Genomic DNA, 17,591 nt, shown 5'->3' with positions numbered 1-17,591 from the left:
CCTGCCACCCCCACCCTCTGCCCCACCCCCAGCCTTAGTCGGGGAGGTCCCCCCCCCCGGCAAGCAAACACTTGGGTGTCCTGGCCAGGTCCTAAGAGTAAACACGCCCGGAGGATTACAATCGACCCAGGCCACTTTGCTGCTTTCCCTTTGCCCGCCCTCAAATGACCCTTGACAGCCACCCCTTGCTGTCCCTTCAAACGGAAAACGCAAAGCATACATACACTCACTCGAGCACACACACAACAACAACAAAAAAAACCCCTCCAAGTCTTCCTTTCGGTTGCTACCCGCAATGACGTTTCCCTCACGGGTCCCGCCCCTCCTCGGGGCTTGCAATTTTGCGATTGGCCGGGAAGTAGGGCAACAAGGCCCGGATTGGACGGCGGGGAGCTGATTGACAGCGGGGGCTGCCGCCGCGCCCGCCCTCCCTCCCCTCCCGGGTGTGTGAGAGTGTATGTGTGTGTATGTGTGTGTGTGTGCGCGCGCGCGCGGTGTTATGCCGGACGGAAGGCAGGAGGCAGCGGCGGCTCTTTTTATTGTCCCTCTCGCTGTGTGCGCCTGAGGAAGCCGAGGGTGCAGCGCGGCTGACCAAGGCCACCTTGGAGGCGGCGACCGGAGCAGCCGGCCTAAGCGGAGTGCCGGGAGGACGAGGCGCAGCCGCCGCAGCGTCCCCGCCACGTCCGGACGGCCCGCGCTCCTCAGGCGCCCTTGGGCAGCTCGCGCCCCGGGCCCCGGCCCTGCTAGCTGCGGCGCCCCGCAGACGACGGCGAGGAGGAGGCAGCAGCGCCGCCCGGCCGCCCGCCCGCCTGCTTCCCGCTTTCTTCTCTTCCTCAGCGGCCGCGCTAGGCCCGAGCGACGCGGCCACCGCGCCTCGAGTTTGACGGCGGCGGGCGGCGCGGCCTCCTCAGCGGCCTCGCTCGGACGTCCCCTCCGGGTCTCGGCGATGGGGCGCTGGGGCCGGCGCGGCTAGGAGCCCGGCGAGCGCAGCCAGCAGCCGGCGGGGAGCAGCGCAGCTCGGCGGCCCGGAGGGAGGCAGGAAGCGGCGGCCGCGGCTCGGAGGGCCTTGTGAGCCGGAGGCACCCGCCATGGCCAAGTCCGGCGGCGGCGCGGGAGCCGGAGCGGGCAACGGGGCGCTGACCTGGGTGGTGAGTGGCGGGTACCCCCCTCGGGTGGGCGTCCCCGCTGCCGCCGCCGCTGCTTTGTTCGCGGCCCGTGGTGGGGGGAGGGGAGGAAGAGGGAAGCCCTGTCCTGGAAACCTGCTTCCCCGCTACGGGCTGTTGCAGGGTAGAGACCCTCTGCGCCTTTTCTTTCTTCCTTCTCTTTGACTCTTGCGGGAACAAGCCTTGAACTTGAAACTTTGCGTGGGGGTGGGGAGGGGTGTGCGCGCATCCTAACACAACGTGTAAGCCCCGCTGGCTGCCTCTTGCCCTCGCTGCTAGTAGGGTCGTGGGGGTGGGGAAGTGGTGGGGATGGTGATAATCCTATGTATCTGTGTGTGGATCAGGGCTTTCTGCAATTGTGGGGTTAAGAAAACCCGGGAGAAAGAGGTGTGTGTGTGTGCGCGCGCGCGCGCGTGCACGCTGAAGGAGAAACCACGGCTGGTGCTGGACTCTCAAAGAATGGATTTGGATGTCTCTGGCACTTGAGTTTGGGAAATTGCAAGGATGGCGAGGGCGTTGGTGGGGATGTAGGCTTCCCAGCAGTTGACTCTGCGGTACCTGGTCCATCTGTCAGGGTGGGATTATCCGAAGAAGCGCTTGCCTACGTCAGCGCGCAGGTGAAGCGGGTGGGGCCCGAGGGGAGACAGATGCCGATGCCGCGGTCAGTCCTGGGGCTGGGGATTTCGGCACGCAGTTCCTGCTGGCCCAGGGAAGGAGCAGTGGTGGAGGAAAAACTAGAGAGACCGGATGCCCACGACAGATCGATAATTCACTGGCATTTGACTTGCTCGGCGTGGAGTTCAGACCAGGGTCATTGACTGTACACACACACACACAGACACACACACACACACACCCCTAAGCCGACTGACTTACAGTATATAACCCCTCAACTGTGGTAGCCAGGACTTTTGCAGGGCCCTCAGCTCCCCCCAATGCCCCTTTAAACATCCCAAATGACTCTCCTACTGGCATTTTCATTACCAAGTTCATTATTTTTTCCCCTCTTTAAGGGAGTTGGCCCTGGTAAATATGGTAACAGCAGGGAAGCATTTTTGCCACTTAAGTGTGACCTGGTGTACTTTGCAATTAAATTGCCAAAGCTCTGATTTTTTAAAAAAGAATTGTTCAAGACCTGTCATGTCAAAGTGTGAATTGACTTGAGCCAGCAGAGAGAATGTCAGAGAGTGGGTTAGCGGTCTGTGTGAATGTAGGGGAAGAGAAATAATACCGGCCAAAGGGATTTTTTTTTCTTCTAATCGGTGGTTCTCCCGGTGACTAAAATAAGACAGGAAGTGGTGCTAGGTAACCAGATCGTATCCTGAGCTTTCATTGGCTGTTTGAAAAAGTCTTAGGTCCTCATCTGCACCTTCTGTGAAGAACTTTGGCTCTGTAATGGTAAACAGTTTGATCTAAGATTTTTTTTTAATTGGAAAGTCAGCTGTACAGAGGGGAAAGATATAAGGATCTTCATTTGCTGGTTCACTCCCAAGTGACTGCAACGGCTGAAGCTGAGCTGATATGGAGCTAGGAGCCAGGAGCTGCTTCTGTGTGTCCCACTTGGGTGCAGGGTCCCAAGGCCTTGGGCTGTCCTTGACTGCTTTCCCAGGCCACAAGCAGGGAGCTGGACGGGAAGTGGAGTAGCTGGGGCACAAACTAGTGCCCATATGGAATCCTGGTGGATGCAAGGCTATTGTACTGGGCCCTGAACTTGATTTTAATATGTGATAATCAACCTTTTAATTTGTTAACTTTATAACTAATTGACTGCGTTTTCTTTCAAGCTCAATGGAATCTTTCATTTACGGTACAAACTTAGCAAAACTTGGAGGGTTCTATTCATTATTAGAAAAATCTGTGGGGCAGGTGCTTGGCTTAGGTGGTTAAGCTTCCACCTGTAATGCTAGCATCCTGAATGGCCTCTAGTTGAGGGTCCCTGTTGCTCCACTTCCCATCTAGCTCCTGCTAATGGCCCGGGAAAGCAGCAGAAGATGGCCCAAGTGTTAGGACCCCTTGGGTCCGCATGCGAGACTCAGCAAGCCTCCTGTCTTTGGACTGGCCCAGCTCTGCCAGCTGAGGTGTTTGTAGAATGAACTAACAGATGAAAGAGTTATTGCGCCTTTCTCTGTAACTCTGTCTTTCAAATGAAAATAAGTAACTCTTAAAAAATAAATTACAAAAAAGGCAAATCTGCTTGAAGCTAAAATTGACTGATTAAAGACTTCATGCTGTATTCCCATGTCAGTTGTAGACTAGAGAAGTAAAATGCACACTTTTTAAGATTTATTTATTTTGAGAGTTGGAGTTAGAGAGTGGGAGAGATTGAGAGAATGTTGGTTTCATCTGTTGGTTCATTCCTAAATGGCTGGCCCAGTCTGGCCCACTCCTCAATGCTGGCCTAAGTGCTTCGTTTGGATCTCCCACAGGGGTGTGGGGGCCTAGGGTCTTGAACCATCTCCGCAGCCTTTCCAGGTGCATTAGCGGGGAGCTGGATAGGAAGCAGAGCGGCTGGTTCTGGCATGGGCACTCATGTGGGATCCCCTGGTTGCAGGCAGCAGTTTAATGCGCTACACCACAATAATCTTAATCTTTTGAGAATACCGGTTATTGAGGCTTATTTTTAAAAATCACCCTGTTAAGTTCTCTTTAAGATTTGATGTTTACTTTAAATTATAGTTTACATGAGCATCTTTGTGTCCATAATACGCATCAGTGATCAGACGTTCAGTTTCTTGGGAGGCAATATAGTGAAGATAGTAAAGAAGTTTATATCAGATTAATATACATTCAGATCACGTGTCAGACCTGTATGGTTTTTGGCAAGGAACCTAACTTTTTCAAGTTTGTTTTTCCATTTGTCTAATAAAGTTGCGTTGAGATTTCAATGGGATAAGGTATAGCACAGTACCAGGCTTCTTCATTATTATTATTATTGGCAGAATTTAAGAAATACACATGCTGGAATAATATGTCACAGTTGCTTTTGTAAAAATAGTTTCCAGCTGGAGCAAAAAAAAAAATTTCCTTTGCAAGAATTCAGAAGTTTATTGCAATAGTAATCTGTTTTACAAGGGTAACTTTACATTATCAAAGCTGGTGTTATGTTGCCACCTGCTTGTGGATGACAGAAGTAAAAATGAAATAGTTCTAGATGATTTCCCTCCACCGTGCAGTGGGCAGGGAATTGCTGAATGCCATGTGTTGCCTGTTTTAGCTTTCTTTTGTAGGGGCACACACCGGCTTGTGTTAACACTGTCAGTGCACAGGAATTGACTTTTTACTATTAGGAACTACAAAGCAAAATGATTTAAGATTAATTTCCCCTTTAATAACTGATTTGGTTTGTTGGAGACTTGCAGGATCTTAAGACCATGGGTAGAAAGTCGTCTTTTAAAGCAAGTAGTTTCTTAGTTTGGAGCTAATTCTTAGTTTGGAAGTTTGGGTTAGTAGATCCTAATACTTTATTTAATTTATTAGTCTGTTATCATGTTGAAGTGATTGTAGGAATATTCTAATAGCTATTGCCTCTCTTTAGTAACACTGACTCGTTAAAGTCTGGAAAATGTTAAGCATCTAGAGTGGCAGCTGGAGTATGAGGAGACCCTTTTGTAAAGGTCGCCTGCTTCTCCCTTCTCACTGAAGAAAAGCAAATCCCAGAATTGCAGAACTTCATCTTTAACTATCTTAATATTTACTACCAGAACTTAAGTCTCGTTTTTAAAAATGGTCAACATTTCAGGAAATGATTAATTTTTGGAAACACAGAGACTGATCCGAGTGAGATGGTTCATCTATCTGCTGGATCCTTTTCCCAGTGGCTGCAACAGCCGGAGCTTGGGATTTCTGAAACTAGGAGCCAGGAGTGCCTTCCAGATCTCCCATGTAGGTGCTGCTTTCCCAGGCACATGAGCAGGGAGTTGGGTGGGAAGTGGAGCAGCCAGTACTCTAATTGGTTGGTACCCAAATGGGACACAGTGCTGGCACTAACTTTATTTTTTATAGATTTATCTATTTTTATTTGAAAGACGAATTTACAGAGAGTGGTTCACTCCCCAAATGGCTGCAACTGCTGGAGCGGAGCTTATCTAAATGGGCGCAAGGACTTCTGCCAGCCCCCACTGCTTTCCCAGTCCATAAGCAGGGAACTGGGTTGGAAGTGGAGTAGTCAGGACTAGAGCTGGCTCCTATGTGAGCTGCTTGTGCCGCAGCTGGAGCATTAGCCTGAAGAGCTGCCATGTTGGCAACACGTTTTTTAATAGTAAGATTCATTGAAATATATAGCACATGCCTGTCTGAGTTAAAATCAGTAAATACTGTTTCAACATTTATAGACGTCAGCACTCAGTATTGCAGTTCTAAACTCCTCAGGCAAGTTGTCATAAATTATGCCCCCTCCGCTGAAATTGATTTCCCATGGTCCCTGTAGTTAACCACTTCATTGTCTCCTTCACGTTATGCTTTTTGCTACTTTTTCTTCCTTTTCATCAGGAATGCCTTTCTCCTCATTTTTAGCAGTCTGAATCTTGATTCTTCAAGAGCAGCTCAATTTCACCAAACTTTCTAGTTTATGGTCATCTTGTTCCTCTTAAAACTTGTTGCTCTAGCAAATCCCGAGGTTTTTCATCTGTAGCTTTTGTTGCGTACAGTCTTATCCTAAGTTACAATCTTCTGAAGTCAGACCATTCCTTTTCCTTCTCAGTATCCCTTGTAGTGTTGACCAAATATCTGGATGCATAATTCTACTTCTGGTTAACAAATTGACTAATTGGCATACTAGCTTCCTAAAAATCGAATAGCAGTAGGACAGCAAGTTAAGTAGCAGTGTTCTCTAGGTGCAACGTCAGATTGGTGGTATTTAGAAATACTTCTGGTGCTGTGCAAGGTTTTCTGTGTGCAAAGCTGTTAGATTCTGAGGAGTGGCAGCAGTGGCCTTTTGACCAAGTATGCTTCAAAAAACTCTTTTTTTTTGCAGTTATAAATTTTAATACAAAAATATCCTATTTTAAAGAAAATTAATATAGTTTTGGGTTTTTCCAAGGTTAGCCTACCAGTTGTAATCACACGGCTAAGGAAAAGATGGGATTTACGCCACTTTGTTTCTGAGCATCATTTATGCAGCCACCCACCTTAAAAATAGCCACACATAAAAGCACTAATCTTTTATACCTTGATATGAGGGATTTTTAAAAGATGCCTGGGATATGTTTGATCTCCTTTGACTAACATTTTACAAAGCAAGCTAAAGTCTTACACTACTGTGTTTCCTTGTCCCGTCTGTGTGGCTGGCGTAGCACGTTTCTTACGAGTATGACTTGAGACTGCTTGATTTCATAATTTGGCTTCTGCAAACACTAGCTTCATCTGTACAAAGAGAAATGTAATAACATTATCTAACTTACAACTCTCCTGCAAAAAGATGGATACTTTAATTTCCATACTGTGTGGGTCTCAGATGGATTTACACACACGCCCCAGAGCTCTTTTTTTTTTTTTTTTGTAATTGTTAACTAGTTGTTCATTCCTTTTGTCTTAGAGGATAATGTATTCTCAAATTTTCACAGCAGAAATTCAAGTATTTCTTGTTTTAGGAATTCCTCATCTTCCACCTGTTTCCTTATCCCTTCTGTAGAGAGGGCGTTGCTGGAGGAGCAGGATGGGGAGACAGTTTGTTGCTTTTTGTTGCATTAATGGTGGATACATAATGTACACAGGATGGCCCCTCTGCCTTTTGTAGCAGTGAAATGTTTGAACACTTCAGGGAGCGGCAGCCTTGAGGGAGAAGAGAAAGGGGAGGGGGCTTGTGAAAGGTAGTGTGAAGTCTGAAGGGACTGCATGGAAGCAAAGCACTGTGGCTGTTCTCCCTCTAGTCGGCTTGGTCAGAGTACAGTTTCTGTGATTATATGAAAGTGGCTTAGTCCTTTCGTGCCAGCTGACAAGCCACCCACTCTCACCCTCTTTGGTAGCAATTGGTTCTTTCTCCCAGAAAAGCAAGAACTAGGGGTGACTGGCCCTAGTTGCTGTATCTCAGGTTACAGCTGTGTGCAAGGAAGGACCTTTTGCTTACGGAATTATATACTCTTTCGAAACATAGGATGTTGTTCTTTTCTGGTAGTTAAGAAATGTTGTTGCTATAAAGGTCAAGTCAAGGCTATTTACCAGACCATAGAGACGGTGACAGTATTACACAATAGGTTAGTATTTTAAACTAAATTTTATTTATGTTTGAGATTTTTAATTAAACCAAAAACAAATCCCAGTAATAGTGTAATTTGGCTGCTAGTCCTTGAACTTTAGAAAAAGTTAATTATGGAATCATCACTGTGTAAACCAAAGAGCAGGATAAAAATAACTGATATGTGTAGGATAACTGATAGCTGTAAAAATAGGTAACTTGAAATTTCCGTATTTTGAATGTTATGTGTGGCAGTAAAAAAAATTGCCTTGATTTCTTAGATGTTTAGTGTATTGGGTGCTGAAATTATTACCATAAATAATTTAATTTGTCCTTATAAACAGATTAAGGCAGTGGAATGCATTAGACATAAACTTGAGTCCTGAGTTTTTAATTGTTATTTACTCAGAATGCTCTTTAATTCATTATTAAGGTTGGTTGTTTTGGTAGAGAGAAGGAGAGACAGATCTTCTGTCCATAGCTTCACTCTCTAAATGGCAAAGTAGCCTGGGCTGGGCCAGGTGGAAACTGGAACCCTGAAACTCCCCTTGCAGCTGCTACTTGGGTGGCAGGGACCCAGGGACTCAACCAGTTCCCACAGCTTTTCAGGGCACAGTGGAGCATCTGGGACAGGATCTGGTACCCTCATGGCTTGCTGGTGTCACAAGGTGTACCCCAAATTCATTATTTTAAAAGGCATGTTGTCAGTTTTCATTTGTGGAATACTGAAAGCAGTTACTGGAGTGTGGGCACTGCCTGCTCTGCCGTTCCTGCTCCCAGTGTCCTGAGAAGCAGCCATGCTGTCGGCCACTGATGCGGGAGCCCTGATGCATTCTGGTTTCGAGCTCAGCCGCACTGGGCCCCAGCTGTTTGGGATGTGGGGAGGGAAGCAGCTGATGGAAGCTGTGTCTACCTCTGCCCCTCTCAAAACAGAAAAAAAGCGGACCAGGCGCAGTGGCCTAGCGGCTAAAGTCCTTGCCTTGAATGCACAGGGATCCCATATGGGCGTTGGTTCCTATCCCCGCTGCCCTGATTCCCTTCCAGCTTCCTGCTTGTACCTGGAAAAGCAGTTGAGGACAGCCCAAAGCCTTGGGACCCTGTACCTGTATGGGAGACCTGGGAAAGTTTCAGGCTGCTGGCTTCCGATCAGCGCAACTCTGGCTGTTTTTGGTCACTTGGGGAGTGAATCAGCAGACGGAAGATCTTTCTCTCTCTCTCTTCCTCTCTGTATATCTGACTTTGCAATAAAAATTAAAAATAAAAATCTTTATTAAAAAAACAAGCTAAAGTGTTACAATTAGCATAATTCTTTTAGCCTAGATATGTCAAATATGCATCACTCTCTTATCTGTAGATTTGAGAGTGCTTTTATTTTTAGGTTTATTTATTTGGGACTCCATTTGGGGGTGGAGAGACAGGAAGAGAGATCCTCTCTCCTGAATCAAACTGCCGGACTCAGAACCCCAACCATGAAGAGAAGTGCAGGTTCATGGTCTGACCATGGAGTGCAAGTGTCAAAGCTGAGCCGCCTCAGAGGCTGACAGAGCAGTGGGCAGCAAACCCAGGTGCACATGGAGGATATGGTAGTCCATCGGAACCTGCAAAAGACACCTGGTACCACAACAGAGGGCGGAGGACAAAACAAATCAATCAACTACGCCAGCCATGTGTTGGCAGTGAAAATCTGGGCAAACGGAGACTCTAAGGTGGACTATGTAAACCAGTGGATTCTGGAGAGCTTTCATCGCGCTTGGAATGGCGAGATGGGCAGCACTTCAGGACTGCTGAAGTATCAAAACCACTTGAGCAGGACCCTTGGAGCATGTCCCACTTCTGGGACCTGGCATGGGTGGGAGACTGGGTGGGGCTTTCCCCTTTATCTCCCCCTTTACCCCAGATGCAGAAAAAAAATAATGTGGAAACAATAGTCTTGCCCTTGACACTTTGTGCCCTAATCAACTATGTGAAGATTGTTAAAATAAAGCAATTTAAAAAAAAAGGCAGGGTGGAGATCCTCCATCTGCTAGTTTACTTCACAATTAACTGTGCTAGCCAGTGGAGCCAGGGTAAAGTCAGGAGCATCTTCCAATTCTCCCATGTGATTGGCTTGGTGCATTTCCCAGGAGCTGGATTGGGAGGTATAGCATCTGGGCCTGCAGTGTGGTGGCTGTATGGGATGCCAGCGTCTTAGGCAGGGCTTTGCCTGCCCCACTGCAACATGGGCCCTGGAGAGTGCTCTCATAAACATTGAGGTGTGAGCGCTGTTCTGTTTGTTCAGGCTAATCTCCTGTTTTGTTTTCTGAGGATTGCCAGCAGCCATGTTAAAACTGAAAAACTGCCCTGAGGGACTTAGGGAACAGTGCTGGGAACAGCTAGTGAGAAGGTATCAAACATTGCTCATTTATTAGCTTTTTCTTAAACCAGTTGTTTGTTTTCATCGCACTAAGGGGGGTGGGAGGGAGATGCTGTCTCCCCCCTTATTCATAGATTTGGGGTAGTAGTAGCTTGGACATTACCCCAGATGCAACTTCTTGCTAATAAACAGGAACTGGGAGAAGCTCTCCCCCCCAGGGTTCTATTAAAATCTTATAAACATCTCCGAGGATAACTTCCTGTTTGTAGCTGTTGAATGAGTGAGTGAACAGTGCAAAATAGCATTTGTTGAGAATGGGAATGTAAAAGACAAATCCTACTGCAACATCAATCTTTTTCTGGTCTTGTCCAGGCTTGTTTTACTTGATTTTTTTATTTTAGTTACTTCTTTGTTTAAACTCTGTGACAAAGCTGAGGCTGCAGAATTAATTCATAGGCATAAAGAGTGCTTCCAGGAAAAAGAAATATTTCAGTTTTATTTTACTTTATGTTTTCATGTATATGAGTTAGTAAATTAAGGTAATATTCCTTTTTTATGTATTGTGGGAAGTTGAAAAATATGTATTAAAAACAAAATCAGGGGCAGGTGTCTGACCCGGCTGTGCGGTGCCTGCCAGCGTGGCACAGCCTCAGGTCAGGGGCTCAGGCTGCGGACCCTCCCTATGCATCCTGACTGTGCAGTAGTGGTGGTGGCTCCAGAAAGGGGGCCCTGCTGCTCACTTGAGTTGCATTTCTAATTCCTGGTCCAGCTTGCGTCATTGTGAGCATGCTATGTTATGTAGGAATTTCTAAAACATCCTTATTAGAAAGGCTGAGTTAGAGAGGAGGATGGCGGAGGAGGAGGGGGAAGAAGGAGAGAGGGAGGGGCCTCCCATTGCTGGTTGACTTTCCAAATGGCTAGCATGGCCAGACTGGGGCAGGCCAAAGCTGTGGAGGACGAAGAGCTTCACTGGGTCTCCCCATGGTGAGCAGGGTCCCGAGCACTTGGGCCATCCTCTACTCCTTTCTCAGGTGCATTAACAAGGACCTGGATGAGAGTGGGCCCTGGGATTTGAAAGTTACCCATACGGGATGCTGGTACTGTAGGCAAAGGCTCAGTGCACTCTAGCACAGCACTGGCCGAAGGAGCTGATGTGCAGGAAGCTGGAATCAACAGAGGAGCCAGGACTGAGAGCCGGTCACTCTGGATGTGCTGCGTCCAGTGTCTGACTCAGGTTCTAAGTACAATATCGAACTTAGAATCTTCCCTAGTGACTACATGTAATTTCTTGAAGTAGTCACTAGAGAAAGGTAGCTTTTCACATGTTAACATTTTAATTTGTGTGTACAATTTTTAACTTTTAATGAATAGCACATGTAATCTGATTTCTTGCTACAATTTAATATTAACTTCCTTCCTCTTCCTTTCTTCTTAGTTTTTGAGGTAACATTTTAGGTTTACATTATAATAAAAAGGCTTAATGTTTTACCAGATAAGTTGTTTAACAAATCAAAAGTGAAAGACGTTAGTGGGCATGCAGGCAATGTCCCTACATAATATAGGATGGAAAAATGGCCATTTAACGCATACACAATACTCTTTAAAGGAATCGCATCACTGGAATCTTACACGTTTTGAGTGTAGAGTTCAGTAGCGTTGGATATTTATTGTGACTGCAGGATTTTGCGTACCCTGTTCCTGAGGCCTGTCTGTGTTTTAGCACGCTGACGTTTCCTGCTTTTCCAGGCTGCATAGCCCTGTCACATCTGACAGCATTATTTGCTTTACACATTTATCTGTTCGTCAACATTAGGATCGCTTCCACCTCTTGGCAATTGTGAATAATGTGACAAAATGGGTGTGTAAACATCCTTTAGATTTTCTGGAATATCTTCTGAATTCTTCTGGAAGTATATAGAAGGGGATTACTGGATTATTTTATTCCATTTTTAATTTTGGGGGAATTTTCATATTTTCATAATGGTTGTAGCATTTTCTATTCACAATAAGCATGTGCAAGAGCTCCATTTATCTGTATCCTTGCCAGCAGCTCTAGCTTTCGCTTGGCCATTTAGTGGGTATGAGGTGATAAATATCTAATTGTGGTTTTGATTTGCTTTTTATTTTCTTTTTCATATGCTTATTGGTCTGCTTAAGCATTTTGCCTATTTTTAAGATCAGTTTGAGTTTCAGAAGATCTGTATATTTACATATCTGAATATTATGATTTTAAAATATTTTTTCCTTTCCCACAGGCTGTCTTATTGCTTTTGCAAATTTTTCAAACTTTTGAAATTTGATGTCACATTTACTTGTTTTTTTGTATATTGCCTGTGCTGTTAGTGTCATACAATGAAGTCATTTGCAAAGATAATGTCATGAAGCTTTTCTGGATTTTCATTAGAGTTTTATGATTTCAAGCACTGGTTTTAGATCCTTAATTTATGAGGAGTTAATTTTGTGCATGATGTAAGGGTCCACTTGCATACATTTCCATGTCTAGATTTTCCAGCACCATTTATTGAAGCGACTTTTGTTTCCCCTACAAAATCATATGGCCGCTAAAAGCAGGGTTTATTTCTTGGCTCCCTGTTCTAGTTTGTTGATATGTATATTCTCTTCCACTGCTATTGATTTGCATTATTTATAAAGAAAGATTTGTTTTACTTATTTGGAAGGCAAAGAGAGCGAGGGAAGGGAGAGAGGGAGAAAATGAGTGTGAAAGTTTGCCCATCTATTGGTTCACTTCTCAGGTGGAGTCTGTGGCCGTGGCTGGGTCAGACCAAAGTCTGCCATGTAAATACAGTGTTCCAAAGACTTGGGCCATCTGATGCTGCTTTCCAAGTAGCATTAGTAGGGAGCTGGATCGGAAGCCCCCGGAGCCAGGACTTGAACTGGTACTTGTCTGAGATACCCTCATCAAAGTGGTAGTTTTACCACAGTGTTGGCTCCTTGCATTGTGATCTGAAACCAGAAAGTGTGAAAGGGCCAGCGTTGTGAATTGACCTGTTAGGAGCATGAGGGTTCAGGTTACTCTCCCGTCTGGTGATTCCATTTCATTTAGATAAATTTCCAGGAGTAGGGTGGCTAGATTATAAGGTAGATCTATTTTCAGATATCCGAGGAGTCTCCATACTGTCTTTCTAATGGCTGTACTAGTTTGTTTTTTATTTTGCCTTATATCAAAGAGAACCTATGGTGTTTGTCCTTTTGGTATTGGCTTATTTCACTGTGTACAGTGGTCTCCAGTGGGAGTCATTGTGTTGCAGAAGGTAGAATTTTATTTTTTGTGGCTGTATAGTATTCCATGAAGTAGATGTACCAGTTTGTTTATCCGTTCCTGTTTCTGTAGGCATCTGGGTGTTTCCATGTGTTCACTGTTGTGGGTTGTGCTGCTGTAGATATAGGGGTGCAGAATCTTGTGTGCACACTTCATTTGGAAGTATTCCCTGAAGTGGGATAGCCTGGTCTCATGGTAGGTTAATTTTCAGTTACCTGAACACTGTCCTGCTGACTTGGTTAGTGACCACACTGCTACACACTCAGGCACGGTGGAGTAGAGTTCCTTTTCCCACATTCTCACCATCAGTCACTAGATTTTGTATGTAGGCCACTGTTACTGGAGTTAAGATGGAACCTCAGTGTGGTTTTTATTTGCATTTCCCTAATAGGTAGGGAGGCACTAGGCTGTTTTAATTACAACTGCCGTGTAATAAATCCTGAAGTCTGGTATTGTGATGCCTCAGCTTGGTTTATGTTGTTTAGACTGCTTAGCTATTCAGATCTCCTATATTTCCATATGAATTTTAGAATTTTTCCTAGATCTGAGAAGAATGTAAGTATTGTGATTGGGGTCACATTGAATCTGTAATTGCTTTCGGTGAAAAGGACATTTATAACTTTCATCATAGGCATCTGTCACATTCTTTGTTAAATTTATTCCAGTGTACTTACATTTTTTTTGCAGCTGTTGTGAATGGGACTTATCTTATTCTTCATCAGTCATGGCATTATTTCTGTATACAAAGTTCATTGATTTGTGTGTGTGTCTAAAGATTTATTTACTTGTTTATTTAATTGGAAAGGCAGATCTACAGAGAGAAGGAGGCGCAGGGAGTGTCTCTGTTCACTGGTTCACTTCCCAAGTGGTGGCAACTGCCAGAGCTGAGTCAATCCAGAGCCAGGAGCTTTCCTCCTGCTCTCCCACGTGGGTGCAGGGTTGAGCAATCCTCTACCACTTTTCCAGGCAACAAGCAGGGATCTGGATGGGAAGTGGAGCAGCCGGGACACAAACTGGTGTACATAGGGGGTTCCGCTAGATGCAGGGCGAGGACGTAGTCACTAGGCCATCACGTCGTGTGTTCTTACAGCCTGCAATTTCACCAAACTTTGCTGAGTTCCCATTTTCTCTTAGTAGTCTTTGGGTTTATCTACCTGGAGAATCTTAACCTTTACAAACAGGGGTAGCTTGATATTCCATTTTGTATCCCCTAATGTGTCTGGCGAAAACTTCCTGAATTCTATTGATAGCAGCGGTGAAATGGGCTTTCTTGTTTGGTTCCAAACTATAGTGGAAATGTCTTGTACTTCTCCTCATTCCACGTGCTGTGGATTTTTCATATATTGCCTTGCTTGTGTTAAGGAATGTGTCTTCTGTATGTATTTTACTTAAGGTTTTTATCCTGAAATGGTATTATATTTTATCATGCTTTTTTTTCTTGGTTTGCAACTATTGGGATAATTCCAAGCTTTTTATTCTTCAGCTCACTAGTGTGATGTATCACATTTGATTTGTGTATGTTGAACCGTCCCTGCACATCATGGGTAAATTTCACTTAATGATTTTTTTGATGTTGTATTGATTCTTATAGCTAATGTTTATTTGAGCATTTTTGAGGCTATGTTCATCGGGGAGTTTGGACTATGGTTCTTTTTCTTGTGTCTTTTTCTGGTTTTGGACTTAAGGTGATCCTGCCGTATAGAAGGATTTTGGTAGAATTCTTCCCTTTGCCGTTGTTTTTGAGTAGTTTCAGAAAAATTGGCATTTGTTCTCCTCAAAATCTGGTAGAATTCAGCAGTGAAGCCTTCCAGTCCTGGGTTTTCTTTTGGGGATAGGTCTTTATTACTTCGTCGTTGTTGGTCTATTTAGATTTCCTGTGATCAATTTAGGTAGATTGTATGTGTCCATTTCTCCTAGATTTATTATTTGATTATTATATCCTTTCTTTTGCTAATTTTGCGTATAGTTTTTCTAATGCATTTAATTGTAAAGTTGATTTGCGTCCTTAGTTTTTAATGTTGTGTACATTAAGAAGTATGTTTTTCTTGTTTTCAAATTATTCTGTATTGTGAATTCTTGAGTCACTTGTATGAGAGTGACTTCTGTCCCACACTTTTATTGCTGTCACAAATTACCTGTTTATATTGCATCTCTTTAAAGATTGATAGTTCCTGTTATGTATTTGCTTTTAAAATTGTCAGCATGCCTACATTTTAAACATGGAAGATTCTGCATTTACCTTTTCAGAGGTATTTCATAGTTTTGCTAGCTTTGTACTCTTTTTGTTGTTACTGTTCTTTTACTTCAACTTAAAGGATTCCCTAAAACATTTGCTTTTGGGCAAATTTAGTAGTGATGAATTTCCTTGGCTTTTATGTTTCTGGAAAAGTCTTACTGTGTCTAGTCTTTGAAGTTTTCTTTTGGTGGGGAGGGGGCATTGGATGTAATGTTAATGGTTGGCAGCTTTTTCTTTCAGCATTTTGTATCAACCCATTCTCTTATAGCCCATAATATTTCTGCTGAGGAATTAATGATCTAATAGAAATTCCCTTGCTTTGGATGATTTATTTATTTATTTATTTTTTTGCTACTTAGAGAATTGTTTTCTATGACTTTTGATGCTTTATGATGTGTCTCATTTATTGGTTTATTAGATTTACCCTTTCTTGAATTATTTGAGCGACTCAAGTAGGTATCTTTTTTCTAAGAGTTGGTAAGTTTTTAGCCATTGTTTCTTCGAAAAAGCTCTTTATTACTAATGTTTTTCTTCTCCTTTGGGACTTACAAAATATATATTGCTTTGATGGTGTCTGTTAAGTTCTTTTGGCTTTATTCAGTTTTTTTTTTTTTTTTCATTTTACTCATCTGCCTTTAATTTTGAAAGTTGTTTTCAGATGTGCTGATTGTCCCCTCTTTGTTTTGCTTGAAGTCTTGTTGGGTCTCTAATTTGGCTTCAATTTAGCTATTGTGTTTATTTCCAGAAATAGTGTTGGTTCTTTATAGTTGGAGTTTTCTACTTGCCTTGTGCTTTTCCTTTTTGGAGTCGGCATTTGAATGCCCAGCTACCTCTCCTGTCTTTGAGTCCTTTCTCGTCCTATGAGGAATTCCTGCATTGTGGAGTTCTAGCTAAAGCATGTGGAAACTGTGCCAGCTTTTGGGGGAAGTGTGTGCTGGCTGGTGCAGGCAGCCTCCTAAGTGAACAGGTTTTGTTGTGTCTGCAAAGATCATAGATGTTTTGGGTATCTGTTCCGCAACCTAATGCTCCTCCTGAATTAAGCCATGAGACTGGAGCTCCGCCCGGTGTCTGCCTCTGCTATTACACTTCTGGTCCTTGACAACATCCTGAGGTTGGCTTTGTTTGCGTGGCCTTAAGTCTGGTACCCCGTGTCTGTCAGTATTTGGGTTTACATAAGCAGCGTTCAGGTCTTGGGTTAATATTCCTTCTACCTTGTCATTTAGAGGTACAGTCCATTTCTTTCCTTGTCGTGGAGAAGTTGTGACATGTTTCTCCCAGTCGTGCCTTGCTGCTTGGGGAGGTTGGATCCTGGATTACAGTGTGGTTTGGTGCTCCCTGGTATGCAGCAGCCACCTAAAGGGTTGTAAATTGGTGTGTATTTTATTAAAAATTTTTTTTTCTGGTTGCATCTAATCTTTGCAGAATTTCTTTGTGGTGTGGTTTTAGAGATACCTTGGGTAAGATTTTACTTGTATAGTGATTATGTTTTCAACTTGTATGCTAATTTTATAGTTGGACTTGTAGATTTACCTTTATGGTAGAAAGTTACCTTGAATTCTATAGCATGTGTTATTTTCTAGCACTTTCCTAGAGATTTTAGTTGTTTTGGTTTTTGTTCTGTTTTGAGGATCCATTTTAAAAATCAGTGGTTATTGTTATGGTTTTCCCTATAAATTGTTACATCTTAAAAGAAATGTAATAGAAATTTGGAGTTTAGTGTTTTAAAAAATACCATTCATGCCTTAAACAGCATTCATTATTTCTGTTCATCATCAAGCCATTGGCAGAAATCGAGCATACAAACCTTCTGAAACTCATGAGATACGTTTCCTCTTCCCAAAGTTGCTTTTGGCTGACTCCTAATATTATAGTGTTAAGTATTATAAACTTAATAAATGAAAGACTGTGTAAGAATATAGTTTAAGACCTCATACAATTATTTGTAATCATTGTGAAACATGTAATTTTATGTAAAGATAGTGATATTTGGGAATTACTATAAATACTTGCATTTCCTTGGGGTTGGTAAGTTCCAAGTTTTGGCTTGACTATTCAGAAGTCATGTGTTTTGATAGTTGGCAAATAAAGTGTCATTTAAAATAATAACATGAAATGTATGCTTATGTCTAGAAACTGAACTGATATTACAGACTAATTGACCAAATTATATCTACTGCCATGTCTTCTATGTGTTTTATTTTTACTAATGTTCAAGGGCCTATGGAAATACCTCAATTCTTATTGTTTGAATTATTCTTTGGAAAAAAATAAGCCACTATAATACCCTTGTTTAGTGGGCCATCTATTTGGCAGCCCTGTCCAGAAGGAGGGTTGTTCTCTGTGGCTGTTAGAAACAGGCAAATCGTGATCTCAGAAGTTTGGTGATC

General features: G+C 43.4%; 1 protein-coding gene across 5 annotated transcripts in view; it reads left to right on the top strand.

Annotated features, from left to right (window-relative positions):
• The first annotated feature begins 481 nt into the window (after nucleotides 1-481).
• TOP2B (DNA topoisomerase II beta) overlaps nucleotides 482-17,591 on the top strand; it is a 56,703-nt gene continuing 39,593 nt past the window's right edge. For 3 of the 5 annotated variants that reach the window (XM_040963661.1, XM_040963643.1, XM_040963636.1), the window contains exon 1: nucleotides 483-1,148. In XM_040963661.1, coding sequence (XP_040819595.1) covers nucleotides 1,089-1,148 — 60 coding nt within the window. In that variant the 5' untranslated portion in view covers nucleotides 483-1,088. Of the gene's footprint in view, nucleotides 1,149-17,591 lie in introns of all 5 variants that reach the window. The other 2 variants (XM_040963672.1, XM_040963654.1) reach the window with 2 other exon arrangements.

This window comes from Ochotona curzoniae, unplaced genomic scaffold (assembly GCF_017591425.1).
Source record: "Ochotona curzoniae isolate NIBS_2020 unplaced genomic scaffold, NIBS_Ocur_1.0 contig_1302, whole genome shotgun sequence".
Lineage (NCBI taxonomy): Eukaryota > Metazoa > Chordata > Mammalia > Lagomorpha > Ochotonidae > Ochotona > Ochotona curzoniae.
The sequence above is the reverse complement of the archived record's forward strand: the minus strand, read 5'-3'. Positions and strand labels throughout refer to the sequence as shown.